At 39.4% G+C, this 17,680-nt stretch overlaps 1 protein-coding gene across 3 annotated transcripts in view; it reads right to left on the reverse strand.

The window, feature by feature from the left end:
* Nucleotides 1-17,680, reverse strand: part of Itpr2 (inositol 1,4,5-trisphosphate receptor type 2) — a 424,566-nt gene that overhangs the window by 88,983 nt on the left and 317,903 nt on the right. For all 3 annotated transcript variants that reach the window (XR_010043892.1, XM_063238415.1, XM_063238414.1), the window contains exons 46-47: nucleotides 6,426-6,533; nucleotides 1,442-1,634 (exon numbers count right to left, since the gene is read on the reverse strand). Coding sequence is in view for 2 of the 3 variants with exons in the window: in XM_063238415.1 (XP_063094485.1) it covers nucleotides 1,442-1,634; nucleotides 6,426-6,533 (301 nt within the window). In the remaining variant the exon portion in view is untranslated. The remainder of the gene's footprint in view (nucleotides 1-1,441; nucleotides 1,635-6,425; nucleotides 6,534-17,680) is intronic.

Raw genomic sequence — 17,680 nt, forward strand, 5'->3', positions numbered from 1 at the left:
ATTCAATTTGCTTTTGGTGGAGGAGCTGTCAACATAAATGTATGTTTTTCAGATGTTCTGAATAAAATTATGAGTCTTTGTATTTATTTTGAACACCCAAAATCTTCACTAAATTTCATAGGTTCTCTGTGATACAATGTTAAGGGACAGTAATTTCTCTCTTCTGCTACGAAAGCTGAAAATGCATGCCACAATCTTATATCCCAAGATGGTGTTACGGCTTGTTTGAATGTCCCTCCCAAAGCCTAATGCAGCCTTGAGGTCGGCTGAGTCTAGCCTTTGTGATTGGCTCATTGTCTAGCGCTGGGATTGGTGGTGTGAGTGGGACACCCACCTAGGGGCAGGTAACCAGCATACCACGTAGGGGTGGGAAAGAGGGACGCTTTAGCTCTTTTTGGTCCTTTTGTTTGTGTAGCTTGTGACTACCATGAACAGCTGCCCCTCAGCCATGCCAGTTTGCCTTGGAGCCAGCTGAGAATGGACTGAAACCTCCAAAAAACTATAAGATAAATAAACGTTCCCTTCTTTCTTTTCAGGCATCAGGTATTTTCTCTTAACAGTGAAAGAAAAGTAACCAAGACAGATGGTGTTTCTCAAGCTGCACTCAAATTCTTATATGGTAGTCATTAAATTTCCTAGAAACTAGAATGTTGAAACACGGTTGAATAGAGTCATTGTGGATGTATGTCTGCATGTCTGGGAAACTTCTCCACAACACAGGAAAGACCTAAAGTTCTCCAAAAGACAGGAAGGATCAATTAAAAAGCAAAGCAGAAAGAAAAAAAATAAATAAAACAAACCTCATGATCTCTCCTGTCTGGGAAAATAAATTAATTTCAAATTCCATAAATTTTAAAATTTAAAACTCAATATTTCCAAATGGATTAGAAAGCTAAGTGCTAAATAATGACTTTTAACTGTAAAGGTATCACAGTGCTCCCTTTGAATACCAGAGCCGTATGGTGTTTAGCTTGCTGGATTTGGAGAGGTAAAGATCTGTTAAAGTGTGGAATTCAGAAGAACAGTGAGCTCAAGGTCAGCCTGCACTGCATACTGAGACCCTGTCTCAATCAAAGGGGGCTGAGAAGAGGCACTGAAATGTTTCGTCTTCAAATTCCTGTTCCTTGGGTTTTCCTAGGTAGCACACACGAATTTTATGAAAAAATTCAGAGAGTTTCAATCCTTGGCAGAAATGGGTAAAAATAGGTTCCTTGCCAACAGGCGATGTCATTATTCAGGGTTTTTTCTGTTTTCATCAAGCTGCAGGTGCCACAACGCCTCTTGTAAACTGAGCTGACACTCTTAGACTTACAAGTGATTTCAGTCATATCAGATGGGCGAGAAATTAGAAAGAATTCAAATGAATTGGCATCATGTGCCCCAAAATAGCGATTTATCACCATTATGCACAAAGCCCATCATTTCGATTCAATGTACTTACTCCTGATTTTCTTCTGCCACTTCATTTCATTGTAGAGATCTTCTGATTGCTGGAAAAAGTCATTCACTTTACTTCCTTGTTCATCCCTTTCTGTGGTATTAAACACACGGCACTTGGATTCTCGAGTGAGGAATTCACATATATTGGGAACGGGAAACACGATCTGCTCCATGGTCCTGTCATGCCGAACAATCTGAAAACATTAATTTGCATTCACTTTTAGCTGTTTGTACACCTCCGTCTTAGATTGTTTCGTTTTTAGCAGGCGCTAACTGATGAGCCCTATTACCAAAAAAAGTGCCAGGTTGAAATACCTAAAATAATCCTTTCCTGCCCTGCTTGGCATTTTTTCTTTACCTAAGAGATACTAATTGATGAGCATATCATAAACATCATACCTGCTTATAAAGAAGAAAACTTTAAATCATTCTTTCTCTCTGAGTTAGCATTAGACTTTTGCGTCTATTTTCATTTTCATAGGGTATATCAGAGACCTCTAGTGATCTTATTTAGCAAGTTATTGACAGAGTAGCCTTCACTCTAACACAGCCCTACTGGTGTCTCATTGTGAGTCTGTTTTCCTATAAGGGTCCCTGGGTGGTAAGTGAAATATTCAGTATTTACGTACCCCAAGGTCTACAGAGGAAGGTGTTTTGTGACATTAAAATGTTCTATTCCTAGCAAAACATTTTTGTAGGTATCACATTCACTTAAGCATATACTTATACATAATACTCTCGGCCCCCTTTATTTGATATTTGTGGCCATTTGACTTTAGACGAAATAGACTGCATATTTTCATATAGCTTCCTACATAACAAGGGTCTGTAGCCTAATTTTCAAGGATCATTTCAGATGCTCAGCAATCAGTAAGGACTGGTCTAACCCAGAGGAGTGATATGATTTTCTTTCACCCTTGACGGTGTAGTGGTGCACATGGATCTAGAAAACAAGGCATAAGAAGAAATCTCTTGAGGTAGAAGTCAAGGGAAAAGGATTTCATACAAGAGTGTGACCCTAATAAAGCAGAGCACCTCATGGGATCAATAAAAGAATAATAGCAAAAACTCAAATACACAAAAACAAGTTTTTTTCTGTTTGCTCGGAATAAACAGTAGTATAAAGGTGCGATTTCTGAACCTCTGGCAGCCATTTTGCAACCCTGAGGTGAGATATCATCAGCATGATTAGGAACCAAATAGAAAATGTTTACAGACATCGCTGAATCAATTCTAGAACTACTGGTACATCCAGACCATATGTGAGACAATAAAACATTTATTCTTTAAATAATTGTCAGTCTGATATTCTGTTAAACTTGTAACAGATAGTATTCTAAATAATTTGCTATATATTCAAACTACAAACAAAAATATTGACCTAGAGCAAGATGAAATTTTAGAGCAGTACATAAAAATTCCTACAAACAAGTTTAAAAAATGAATTACATAAAATAATTGGTACATATTGGGTATGATAGACGACGAGATGAAAAACTTTTAAAAAGTGTGCTTGAGGCTGGGGGTATAGCTCAGTGGTCTAAGTGCCTGCCTGGCAAGCACAAGGTCCTGGGTTTGATTCCTAGGACCAAAATAAATAAATAAATAAATAAATAAATAAATAAATAAATAAAAGGTCTGTTTGAGCCAACAGTGTCAAATATTAACAAGAGTACTCAGGGTACATGAAAGACACAGATCCTTGATTATGACAAGGCAAGCTATCCAGTCCTTTTCCAAAATGTCATGTTCAATTCTGGTTGTCACATTTTACAAAGGGCATTGTCTTGGGGGCTTCGTAAAGGAAATGAGATGTCAGATGCAAAAAGCCAAACACGGTTAATTTTCCACACGTTATGCAACAAATGCCGATTCAATCTTTAGGTGAGGCACTTGGGAGAATTCAAAGTGGGAAAAACAACACAAGCCCTAATCTATAAAAACTTGAAATGTAGTGACCACCGCGATGGGTCTTTAATATTAAAGCTTGTCCGAATTGGGAAGGGAGAAAATGTTCTCTGAACTTTAAGGAAACAATAAAAGGAGCCCCTGTGAACTCTTTGTTTAAAGCTGCCTTTTATTAGAATCGCTCCCAATTCAATCTGTTTCCTTCTGAAAACATGAGAGGTCTATCAGAGGAATTTAAAGCAAAGGCAGGATCATTACAGGGAAACCCTTGGATGACTGATTAGACAGAAAGCCCTTTCTGTGTCCCACACCTGTGAAGTCTCTAGTTTACAGACAGGCTATTATTTTTTATTAGCATCAATTCTGCAGGTATATTTCAGGCACACTGTTCAGTTTTGGAAATACAAAGGTAACTGAGGCCAATCCCTGCCTCAAACTCGGGAGGAGGGACATTTAAATGCTGCTGCCCATATTCCAATGGGATGGGCATGAAACTAACGGGATGACCAGCTGCTGGGGGAGCACAGCACGGAGAAAGGCCTGGAAGTGGGGAGGCCTCCTTGAGCGGCACACGGGCTGCTGGGAATGAGCATAAGACTCGGTCAGCAGAGGGTTTACATCGCCAGCCAGGCCATGCCTTAGAATCCTTGATTTCTATACTGAACTGATGTCTCCAACTTTATGCAAATTTAGTTTATCTGAGAATGAAGAAATAATGTTTCTATCCTGTAACTGTCAAAATGCCTCTCTCCTAGGGTCCCACGCAGGACACTAACTTCTGTCCACTTACTCAAAATAGTAGCTCAGAGAGAACCCTGTCCCACGCCAGTTCCCTAATGGCACAGGGGAACTCCAGTTTAGATGTTAAATGTCCCCCAAGGGTCTATGTGTTACAGGCTGTTGGGAGGAGGGGGAACCTCTAGGAAATGGGGCCTCATGAGATTTCCTTAGGTCACTAAACTCATGCTTTTGGATGGTGACATGGACCTTGGTCTCTTTCTCTTCCCACTCTGTTTCCTGGCCGATGAGATGAGTAGTTTTACTCTATGATACACAGCCTTACTACAGGCTGAAAAGCAATGGGTTCATCTATCTAGTCACGGCCTGGAACCTCTACAATCATAAGTCAAGATACCTTTTGTCTTTATAAGTTAGTTATCACTGGTATTTTGTTACAGTAACATCAAAGATGACTAACACAATGTATAATCCAACATCAAGCCCTACTCCCCTTCCCTTTCTCTCTGTCTGTCTCTTTCTCTGTATATAATGTGTATATAATAATATATATATAATACACACATATAATGTACATATAATACACATTCTATATGTAGGTACATGTGTATGTATATGGTACAGATTATCTGTATATGCATGTATTTTCCCATCTAGCCAGCAAGCAGCGTTGTTTTGATAACAGCCCTTCCCTTCCTATGCTGATTCATTCTGCATCTGCTTCTATCTGAATTCCTTTGCTTCCTTATTAGTACAGAGAAATGTGTAATCAATTTTTAATATGTTCTTATGGGCAGTCATGTCTATGAAAATCTAGCCTGAAATTCACCAAGAAACATTAATCGCTGTTTTCTCTACATTTCCTTGGCCTTTTAAAAACAGTTACTGTACAGAATTATCCTCTGCAGTATGAGCTGCTTGAGATCCAGTGTTCAGGAAACACTAACTGTATGCGTGTATTTACAGTGACATCTCTCCTCACTGCTGATAATTGGTCACATCACAAACAGCCGCCTCCATCTCTTTTGGACATGAATGAAACTGTTCTTCTGCCCATGCTCCCTGCTATTTACTCCCTGATCTCTTCTGACCTCCTAGCTCTGCACCCTGTGTCTTCGGAGGGACTTTCCTGAGCACTCTGATGGCTTGAGACCTTTTTGGATCGATTCCTCGGGCCCCCGGCTTCGTGGGCCTCCCAGTTCCTCCGCAACTGATGCCCTGAACAGCATTGGCAGCTGCTCTGGGCCCTGGGTTCCACTAGACCAAGTTTGGCACCAAAGCTGTGGAACTTGTCAGTTCTCATAAACGTGAGTAAGGGTTCCATTTTGTGACCCAAGATGCTAAAGCCAAAAGGTTTGGCAAAATACACAACGAAGTATAGCTATTATATTATCTCAGAGTCCTGATGGCTCTCATTTATCCAACGGATAACTAAAAAAGTGTCTGCCGCCATGAATGAAGGTTTGACTGTAAATCAGGACTGACAAGCATCAAGTGCTCTGCTCGGTTCTGCCTGATTAGTTCTGCCAAGTAGTGTCAAAACGATACCATAGCTAGCAAATGACAGCCAGAGGGGCCTCCCGACACATAATGCTAAGTCCCCCTTGACTCCCACCCTGAACTGCCTCTGGTCACTGATGATGTCTCATTTATGGGGTGAACAAGTCAACTGCTACACACTGCAAACAGAAACGATGAAAGCATCCCAAGTTTATGATATCAATATGAAAACTTCATCAGTGCCCTCCATAGTTCCTGCACTGTCTTTTTCCTTTTTTTAAATGAGTACACAGTGACTATAGTCACTGTCATATAGTCATTGTGGGGAATTGGTATGCATACATAACATCTCAATTCTTTTTTCTATCCTTTTCCCGTCCTTTAATTTCTTCTCTCTTTTTCCTTTCCCAGTCCCCTTCCTTTTGAGTATTTGCTTAAGACCCACAGAGATCTAAATCATAATAAGCCTTCTCCTGTTTTTTTTTTTTTAAAAAACTTTTCTTCAATGATGGCTTCTATAATAATTTCCTGTCTTTAAAATCATTATTCTGCAATGATCATTTCTAGAACCCAAACAATGGCAATGAAATCATTCTATTAGTTTCTTTTTTTAATTTACATATAGTCTGGTGAGGCAAAAAAAAAAAAAAGGAAAGACAACTTTGCAAGCCATGCACCTCAGTTTCTTAAGGATCATCTTTCAGCACACACGGTTCCTTGCAGTTTAAACCATGCAATGCTAGCTTATTGCTTTCAGAAAAAACATGAAAGTGATGTCAAGTAGAAAGCAGGCATATTTTTTCCCAGTTGGCCCCTTTTAAGAACTAATGGACGCTTACCTCAATCTGTGCAGTGTGGTTGGCGTAATGCTTTAAGGCCTCATCTCCTTCCTCTGGATCGGATCCTGGTTTGAGCATCTGCTGCAAAAGTTTGTTGTGGCGGGCCAGCTGAAGGGGCAAAGGGAGAAAGGGCTTAGGTCTCTGACGCCTCTTTCCTGGGGTCAGACTTTGAAATCACACCTTTCAGTTGTACACACAGCTTTCCAGTCCTGTGGTTAATGGCAATCAAGTTATATTTCAGGAAAGTGTATCCACTTTTGACAGGCACAAATACTCAAGTCATACAGATCAGGCATTAACATTTCTGATTAAAGTTGTATCTTTAATAAATGTTTGATTATACCAAGGAGAATAAATGTTCAAGGTGATATAGACAGGTGATACTTTCTATAAAAAAATTTAAACTACACGCGTATAGAACCCAACATCAACAGAGCCATGGATGGGTCAGTGGTGGACACAACATAAACGCAGCTTCCCGTGTACACATAAATAGGTCTGCATTCAGAACAGCTTCCCTTAAAGCATCTAACCGAAGCTCTACATTAGCAATTTGTACTAAGCACCTATACTTCTGTATCAAAGTAAGTCAAAATTGGCACTTTATGGCTACAGGCATCGATTTTATTGCAATCGAAACTGGGTATTTAAAAACACAAAAATTCCATCAACTTATTTTAAATGGCTGTGGGTAGGAATGATCTCTCTTATCTGAACATCTAAGGCGTTTGTTAGCTGGTTCTCTCTGTAGATAATTAAGATGTCTGTTCTATGGTTGTCTTGAACAATTCTTGAAAACTTGCAATGTCTTTAATCCTTCAAACATTCTCTTTATGACTCAAATTCCCAGGGGCTTCTAGGAACAAACCATCTGCCACATAACCCCGTTACCCTCAGCACAATGCCAGCTCTGTGCCAGTTACGATCCTAAGCAATTGAAATGTACGGTCTCATTTGATACTACTGAGAAATCCTGGGTAGGCACTGTCATTGTCCCCCAATTGACAACTCAAAAAAACCTAAGGCACAGGGAACCTGTGTATAACAACAGAGCCAGAAACTTGGTAGAGCTAGGATGGAGCTCAGACGGTGTGGCTCCAAAAATCAGTCAACTTTATAGAGCAATAAACAAGTTTTCCTATTATCCATGAAGTCTTAACACAAATTCTGATTTTGAAGAAGAGAGATAAATTTTAGACAATAACCCAGAATCTATAAAACCAAATGGACATTATCCTTGGAAGCAATAATTTGGTGAGTTAAATATTCATCCCATTAATTCTGCTCTAGAACAAATCACTTTTGAAACCATTATTTTAGAATTGCTTTTTAGGGTCACTTATAAATCACTCACATAAGTCATTTCTTGTTTTTTTTTTTTCTACTTGAACAAATATGACTTACATCAATTCTTATTACAAACCACAGGAAAGAAATGTAACTTGCAGGTGTTTCTAAAAACCTAAGCAAATTTCAAAGGGTAAAACTGTAATCATTCAAGTATATTAACAATGGACAATAAGTGGCCAGTTCTCAAATATAAAACTGGCATGATTTGTTTACTGATTGGATCTAAGGCACAAGAGACAAGGAAAGGTTGTATGCTCCCCCGCCCCATGACAAGAGTTGAAGGATTGCTTCCTATGCAGTGGCATTACTGGGAAGTAGGAGGTGGAGTCTAGCAAAAGGATGTTAGGTCATTGGGTATATGACCTTGACGGGTGTATTAAGACCCTGACCCCTTCTCTCTTATTTATTTCCAGGCCACCATGAGGCGAGCAGCTCTGTTCTACCACATACTCCCCAGCATGAGGTACAGCCTCAGTATAATCCCAAAGCAACAGAAGCAAGCAACCAGGGACTGTAGCCTCTGATACTGTGCACCAAAATAAATCTTTACTCTTTTTAAAGTGCATCTCAGATATTCTGTCACAGCAATGAAATTTTGACTAACACATGATGCCCCTAAAATTATCAACCTATGCAACTGTTTAGAACTGCTAAAGAAAAATACAAAAGATAAACATTTAGTGCAAGAAAATCAGGACATCAAGTTTGGACATTCAAAACCTTTCAATGTCATGCAAGGAGCAGACTGCTGAATACGTTTGTAGAATGTCCTTGGCAGAGACGAGAGAGAGCTATACATCTGTGGGTCACCAATGTTAAATCAAATTATAGGCATGGAGTCCATTCATTGTCCTGCGTGTTTCAGATCTACTCTTCACTGAATATCCACTTGAGCTACAGCAAGTGTGGGAGACAACTTGAATGACTCCCCTTGAATGAAGAACAATTGCTGTAGCTTTGATTATATGGAGACTTATTTCCATATACTGATGTGCACAGAGCTGACTAGGAAGTTTCCATCTTCAATTGGCTCTAAGCATTGCAGATAAGGCTAGCCAGGGACTGGTATGTAATCTTTAAAGCCATCAGACAGTCTCCTGTTTCCTGGAATAGTGTTCTCTGTAAAAGATGTGAGCACAGTAGGATGGTAGAGCCAGGGAGCTTCAGGAATGTTAACTGGGTATGAGCCTGGAGATAAACAGCCTATGAGTCCCCAGGGCACAAAAGTTTACATATCAGAAACTGAAGCAATAGCTTCCTAAAACAACTCTTTTCCTGAATTGCTCCCTTAATTGAATTATGTGAATTTGATCCTTCTGCAAATCCTTATCTCTGCATTTTGTAGAGTTGCATTTCTCCCCACCTGGCCGGCCAGCCAGTTACTCACACAGTCCCCACCATCCTCACTGTCACTCATCCCTTCTTCACAAGATAATAAATTCTGGGAGAGGCCAAGGATCAAGGCCATTGTCCGCATGTTCTCACAGGGATTGGGTTTAGGACCCGTTGGCTGCCCTTAACTTGGAACATGTCTTGGTGTCTTTACTCTTGCCATAGATTATATTGGTGATGGTAGACTGGAATTAACTTGCCGGGATTCCAATAACATCTCAATGGGATTACAAATATAACTTTTTGGACTGTGAGGGAGACTGGAAAAGGGATTAGAATACTTGGATGGCTGACTTTATATTTGGGAATACGATACCAAGCACCTACACTAGGCACCAGCAGACCACACTAAAACACCACATGGTGTTTTACTAAAGTTTCATGATGCCAGATCAAAACAAAGCTGTGTGAACTTCTGAGAAATCAGAAAAGAGATAGCCAGATTCTCAAATAGGCCAGTTTCAGTAGGTCTGAAAATAAGTTTTCTCTGCTTTAATCCTGAATCTGACATTAACTTCATCTCAAGCGATCAGTTACTTTCCTATTGCCAATTCCTGCCGGACACAGAAAGTAAATTTAAATGACAAATCCACTTTTTGCTCTTACACTTACTCTACTTTATGGAATGAAGTATTTCCAGATACTAAAATATCCGTAGAGTCCACCAGAATCTTTAAATTTATCATAATTTGTTTTCCTGACAACAGTACACAGCTGATATTTAAAATTATGAATCTTAATGAAATCACCCTAAAAATGAGCTTAAGCCAAGAAAAGTGTTGCATGGAACTGAAAAAAAAATCAGCAAAGGAGACTGAAGACACTGGGTCAGCAGGGAAGCAACAAAACCAGTGTGATCAAGTGTCCTGGCTGTCAGTGAAGAAAGAGATTTAAAGATGGAAGGGGTGGCAATTTGTGTCAAATGCTGCTAAGTCAAAATCAAATGAAGACTCAGAAGTGTCAGTCTGTTTAGCAACTTGGAAGTCACTGATAAGCTTAGCAGCATCAGTTCCAGACAGCAGTGCACATGATATAGTTTCACCGTAGTGAGGTGTTTTTGTTTTTGTTTTTAATAAAAATTTGAGGAGAGAAGGTATAAGCAGTGAATGTGAGCACAGGCAACTCGTGCAGACCATCGCTCTCAGGGGAGCTGGGAAAATAGTGCTTTGCTGACAAGGACCAAGGTACAAGATTTCTTTTTAATATGGGGAATGCAATTTTGTGTTTCTTTGATTTTGAGAGAAAAGGCGGAACCATTGCCAGAGTGACATCTTGACTAGGTGAGAGTGGGAAGAAATGGAAAAGAAAGAAATGCGGTCTCAATGACAGCAGAGAACGAGCACAGACCGGGAGGGCGGGTGGCTGTGATCAGGGAACACGGAGAAGGTGTTCTCTGGCTACTGTGATTTTCTCAGGGGAGTAGGAAGTTCACAGGGAGGATGTCAAAAGAGGTGCTGGCTAGTCACTGAAAGCAGGTCTCAAACAGGAAGGCAAGCGGAGGGATCCGGGAAATCCAGGAGCGTTGCCAGGAAGCCTTATGGGTCTCCTCGGTCAGAGTAAGCGAGTCTTCGAGGTTCTCTCTGGTGACACTCAGCTGTACGGGAACAGGCATGGGGTAGGCACAAAGCCGAGGTGAATGAGACTTGTGCTTGAGGCCGTGCACGCCCCCAAAATAGATAGAGAGGCACAAAGGATCTGTGCAAGGAATTGAGACGGGATCAGGAAACTGAAGCTCAATAAAGAAGCCAGCAAAGGCAGGAAGGATAATAAAAAGACATTAGAATCAAGGCATTGTAGCTCCTAATGTGGTTTTTGAAAAAGTGTAGGATTGGAAGACTCAGAGGCAGTGCTCCTTAGGAGGAACCAGTCTGAGAGGGATTGATGGGAAGCGGATGCAGTCCTTCCTAATGATTTGGTGTGAGAGGAGCCCACAGGGCTGTCCTCTAACTTTTTCTTGCATGTCTTCTGATCCACGGTCTTCTCTCACCTGGAACACTGCGGGAGCCTTTTAACTGGCTACCCTGGCCCATCTTATTCCCTGGAGCTGGCTGCAATACAAGAGCCACAGCGATCCTTTTGGTCGGATTTGTATTTCTTTCTCATTTAGAATCATCTGACAGTTGCCATCTCAGTTAGAGAGAGCCACCCTCACCACGGCCCCACTGCCGTCCTGAATTCCACTCCTACCAGTAACTCTCCCCACTGATGGCTCAGCCATACAGTTCCCAAATATTCCTTCAACCCAAGCTGCGTGCTTCTGTCTTGGGGCTTTGCCAGTGGCTGTTCCCTTCTGCCGGGATGCTCCTCCTCTAGACACCTGCATGGTTTTCTCTCTTCCTTCCTGCAGCTCTCTAATCCAATACTGTCTCACCAGTAACCTGACTTTGGAAAACTGGTCACCACCTCCCCTGGCATATCTAATCCCATTTCCTGCTTCTTTTCTCCAAGGCACACAGGATGATCAAACACTGTATACTTAATGACTGATCTGTTTACTAACCCTCTCATTTCAGAACAGAAGCTTGGACACAATTTTCATTTGTTCCATTTGCTGCTATATTTCCATGGTTTAGGACATTGGTTGGCACATGCAAAGAGCTCAATACTTATTTTTTGGTACCAGGTATCAAACTCACAACCTCACGCTTGCCACCCAGGTGCTCATGCCGCTGAGCTAAATCCCCAGCCCCTCAATACATATTTTTAGATGAAAGTTATGTATCACAACTCTTTAAAGCTTAAATAATTGATTGCTTTCCAAGTTGAGATGGTAATCTGCACTATTTCTCACAAATTTATTAAAGTCTTTACTGCTTTTAGTCACTTTGTGGTGTTAAAATTACTCCAACTATTTTAAAAACTAATAATGCTATTCTATGTCACAATTAAAAATAAACAAACCTATACAAACAATTCCCATTTGGTATGTTTGCTTAGCAGAAACATTTTAGACCCTTTATCTTTGCTGCAGATAACTCTACATTTGTTTTATTGAAGATATAAAGATGCATAAATCGAAAAAAACCCCAGCATTCAAAGAAGCAATACCATTTACTATCATTATTATGTGCTTTGGAAAGCAAAGGTAAAAACACCTGGTAGGTATTTCTGGAAAAGTCTAACATATCCATGGAGAGATATCATAATAAGAAATACAATTTAAATCCTTGCTAAAAATAAAAAAACCACTACCGAAGATATTCAAGAACAGCACCTTATGAATCCAACTTGACAACTAACAGATTCTCACAACAGAACTTGAAATTAGCTGATGTTACTCTACTACATGATCCAGCAAACCAATCAACAATCCATATTGGTAATAATGAGAATGTAAACCTTGGTAACTTCCTTGAGTGTTAAAAGCAAGTGAAGTTTTAAGTGGGAAACCTGTGGGTCCCAGAAGTACTTGCAATCCACGATAGACGTTATTAGCCTAGAAAGTATCGTTTAACATTTGGACTATTCTGTGCATGGTGCCAAAGAATTCTGCCAAGAAAAACACTTATTGGGTCATGATTACAAAAAAAAAAAGCCTGAGATAGTTTATCAACTATCATAATTACTGTGGTTTTAGTCAGTGTCTTCCAAAGCCCCATGTATTAAAGGTTGGGTCCCTAGCCACAGGTGCCACTGGAAGGGGATGATGCAACTTTATGTGTGAGCCTTGTGGAAGGTCTTCCAGTCACTAGGAGGGCACACCCCAGAAGAGGATGATGGGGCCTTGCCCTGTTTCCTTCTTGTCTTTAGGGCCCCACTCAGTATGTAAACAGACTTTTCTCTGCCACGTGATCTGCAGTGTGATGTTTTCTATCTCATCACACACCCAAAGCAAAGTGCCCATTGACTGAAGCCTCCAAAACCATGAGCCAAAATAAACCTTCCTCTTTATAAGTTGATTATCCCAGGTATTTGCCAAAACAAACCTTCCTTCCTATAAGCTGATTATCTCAGGTATTTGCTTCAGGCATAAAAACTCAGCAACACTGTAATATTATAGTTTTATAAGAAAATGTAATGTGGTACATCAGTATATGGGATAATAGCAGGGGTGTCTGCACAGGGGATCACTGCTAGGAAAGGGACAGAAACTTGGCTACTATGGAAGGATCATTATTAGTATGATATTTTTGTAATTTTGTTAAATATATGAACAACACTAAATAGGAATAAAAACATGTATATGTACACATTCATAAAATACACACACCCATCTAGATAAAGTGTGATAGGATTTCTAAAGAACATCGTGTCTTTTTTCTATTCCAAGAGTTGGGAATAAAGATGACAGACTCAGGCTTTGCATTTTTGTTGGCATCTTTTACTGAAATATTTTACGTTTATCTTCTCATTAGGATTTTTATGCTCCTTTCAGTCAGGGTCCAACTAAGGATGGAGGAAAAAAAATCAAGAAATTGTACTTCAATGATATCAACAATAATTATTCCTTAGTTTCTGAGCATTTTTTTCATGTGTGTTCTACTTTTATTAATTGGTAAAACTGACAGAGCAACTGGCTTCTCCAAGATCACAAAGTGAGCTGGAGCATGAAGTTCAAGTAATTGCCTTATGTGTTTAGATTAATAATTGAGCAGTGCTTTCATACTGAACACCTTTCCTGTTTAAAGCAAAGAAAAATCATCAAAAGGAGGTATAAGCTAGGGTTTTTACCTGCTTTCACACGAAAATTCTCTGTTTTGGAAACATCTACACTTTTGTTTCTCTCTCATCTTGTGATTCTGCTGTGTGCAAAGCTACTGTGAGGTTACAGAGAGAAAAGCAATGCGTTTTATTCTTTTAAGCAAACTACGTTCAAGGAATGGAGGAATTTAAATAGTTACACCTGTGTGACTCATACAAGGTGCAGGAAGGGTAGAATTACAAGGAATTACACTTGATCTGGTGACACTAGGAGAAGAATCATGTACAAAGAACATCTGATAGAAGTTGTAAAGAATGGATCAAGTGTCCCCAGTAAAAGAAGAAATGAGAGGACAGGCTTAGGATGCCATTCTACTTCGAGAGAGGGGTGCGGAAGAGCAAGCCATGGACCACGGTGGTCTGAGATGGACCACATGGAGAATTTGGAGCCATGCTATAAATTCTTCTGTGAGTTCGAATAGAGAATAGTGCTGTGGGTTGAAACGTGCCCAAACCAAACCAAAAAGACTCACATCCAAACTCCCTGACCCATGAGTGTGACCTTATTCTGAGACAGGATCTTTGCCAATGTAACCAGGCTAAAATGAGGTTATACTGATAAGGGTGGACTTGATCCATTCACTTGTTTCATGAAAGAGGAAAATATGGGCTCAGACACCCCATAAGGAGGGCACCATGTACTGACGGGGGTGACTGAGGTGATACAAGTTTCAGGCTTGGTGAGTACTGCTGGCCAACCCCAGAAGCTGGGAGAAGACAAGGAAAGGTCCTTTCCTGCGTCTTCACAGAGCCTGATGTGGGACTTCAGCCTCTAGAGGTGGTGTGGTAAGTGTCTACTGTTGTGAGCTACCATGTGTGCATTAGGTAATTTGTTAGTCCTCGAAAATCAATATAAATACGAAATCATAAAAGGTTGTTTTTCTCTTCACCACAGCAAGATAAAAATGAAATTGTTCTCACCATTATTTCCCCTTTTCTTGAAAAGCAAAGTATAGATTAAAGGCGGTCCATTTGGGAATGGTGCCATGTGTCTAGAGCAGCTCTCAGTACGATAAGGTCTTTTATAAAGAACACAGATTGAAGGAGAAATAACTTTTCTTCCAGAATATTAATGCCATAATTACCATTCTGTTAGGAGCAGGGTCAAAGTCATGTTACGAAGACGCAAAGCGCTTTTTCACATGAGACTGAGCTGTGTAGTCTCGGTAAGAAAATCTTCACAAGGCAGAGGGAGCCTGCACTTAGGCACTTTAGAAGGAAATCAGCTCCAGGCATTCCTAGTGGAGAGCAGCAGGTCCTCCCCACCTCCGGGCAGAACCCGGTGGCAGCAAAGCCCCCTTAGCATCCAGCAGTGAATCCAAGGTCAAGCCATACAGTAAAGGGCAGTGGGCAAAGCACTCTTCTCAGGGAGGAAACTGCAGTTTCCCCAAAGAGATGGGTGAGAACATTGCAAAGCTGAGGGGGAAGGAAAATATAGGGGAGCAAACAGGAAAGAGTGTCAAAGATGGGCCTATGGAGAGCTGATAAAGGCACTGATTTCAAACCCAACAGTACAATGCAATGGGCTGGCTGGAAAAAGTAACTAAGCTTGGCACTTTTTAAAAAGAAGTTAATTTATATACTTTTATTCTTTCTCAAACATCATTGCTTCAAACTTTTCAATATTGTTTTGAGCACATGTTGGGTTATGATTAGAATAGAAAGAGAAAGAAAGAACACTATTCTGGACTTCTAAGATCACCACTTGAGGATGCAACGAGAAGGGTTTAATGGAAAGAACTGTGAGGAAACATTGTCAATGGACAGGAAAGAGGACAGAAGGGGTGGACCCAGGAGACACAGGAACTGACAAGCAGGAAAAGAGCAAAACTTCAGAGTATACTGTAAGTCAACAGAGTTCAGGGACCACTGGACCCAAAGAAGAGTAGGAAATTTCAGGATGGGTTTTCCTCATCCCCTCCTCCCACACAGGGCTTTAGCCAGAATGGTAATTATGGCATTAATATTCACTTTAGAGAAGTGAGAATCGGTCCCTTCCCCAGGGGGAGTACAGGAGATCCTAAAACACCAGCATTATTCTGAGCTACAGCTTCTTCATATAAGAAGATTTAAAACATTCCTATAAATTTCATTTACCTAATGCCCAAAAGAAATCCACTGTAGTTGTCTGACATCTGTTGTTTCCATCAAAGTGATAACCAAACTAAGACAAAGATATGTGCAAAATAACAGAATTAAATGATTTAAATAAAACCAATTCCTGAATTTCAGATGGCACAGACTTCTATTCATTAGGGTCTGACTTAAATTACAGTAATAAAATCAATTTTTAAAAATCCAACCAGTGGTTATAAACTAAAATGAAGCATAGAATCAAATGTTGTGGAAGGATTTTTTTCTTTAAAACATACAAGAGAAATACACACAGAGACTCTTATACTAGATGTACTGAACATACTTTTCTAAACTAAATTGGAATTGAAATCAGAAATATCAAAGGCATTCTATTTTTAAAAACTAGGTATTTATCACTCATAGCTTCTGATTTCTAAGTCCATTTAACTCTTGAAAAGATTCCTGTATTATAAAATGACAAAGTTATTTAATCTTGTAAAGGAAAAATTAGTTGTAAAGGAGGTTTACATGATTATACATAAATATATAACAAATATATTAGCTCATAAAATTGGGTTATAAGTTTATTTTAGGTAAACAAAATTACCTTCTAAAATAAGCCTTTTATGTATAATAAAACAAACTTATTCTTTGGTTCCTTTCTGACTTCAAGTGTTCAGAAAATATTTATTTAGAATTTCATTAAATACTTGTCATTTCAATGACAAAAGTTTTACTATTTTGTATTTTTCATGCGAAATGTACTTCTTAATTGCATCTGACATTAAGGTAACAATGTAGATCAATATTTTTTGAATGACTAAAATTTGTATGTATGTAGGTCATCTTATTTGAAATCAGTATTTCACAAAAATATCCTAAATTTGTCACTGAGGGGGAGCTCTATTCAGAACACTTAAAATAGTTAAGAATGAGAATGCAAGAAACTAATTCTGCATGATAAGTGGGTCTATTCAAAGCACAGACAAATATTAATACGCAAAAAAGATAGCAAATCATCTCTGGAAACCCCTCATATGATGTACACTTGGTATCTTTGCTTTTATTCTGTAGAACTGATAAAAGGGACACATTTTTTTAAATCTTATTTCTCTTTGATGGAACTAAAAACAAGTCTTTGAAATTTCTGGTTCTCACTATTAGACTGAAGAAGTATTTTCTTCCCATGCATAGGTGAGAGAATAATATTACCTGAGCTATTTCTTCAAGCATTCAAAAATAAACATTTTTGATACTGTTCATATCAAGCTGAAGTTATTTCCATCCATCACTTCCTCGGGTTTCTCAAAATGAGGTCTGAGAAATACTAACAAAACACAAGGATCTTTCTCCATAGTAACTGAGAAAGTGACGCAGGAGCCAGAAATATTCTATATTTGATATCAGTCTCCTGGCCTAGCAGATAACCCCAGAAGGACATAGATCTGTTTTATTTACTGCTGTATCCCATACATCTAGAACCATGTCCATCACACAAGAGTTAATTTTTATTGAATGGATGGATAGAAGGACAGATGAATAAATGATACAGACCACTGATTTGTTTGCTTGTTAGTTTAGTTTTTAAAGGTACATGTATTTAACTCTCTAAAAGATTGCTATTTGGAAGGCAATTTATTGTCTTATTCTATGTAAATGTGCAAAATGTTTTATTTCCCATTTCTGGAACAAACTAATCATTTATTTATAACAGCAAAGGAAAGAAGAATGGATGA

This window comes from Cavia porcellus, unplaced genomic scaffold (assembly GCF_034190915.1).
Source record: "Cavia porcellus strain 051 isolate PalLab524CR breed Dunkin Hartley unplaced genomic scaffold, mCavPor4.1 scaffold_27, whole genome shotgun sequence".
Classification (NCBI taxonomy): Eukaryota; Metazoa; Chordata; class Mammalia; order Rodentia; family Caviidae; genus Cavia; species Cavia porcellus.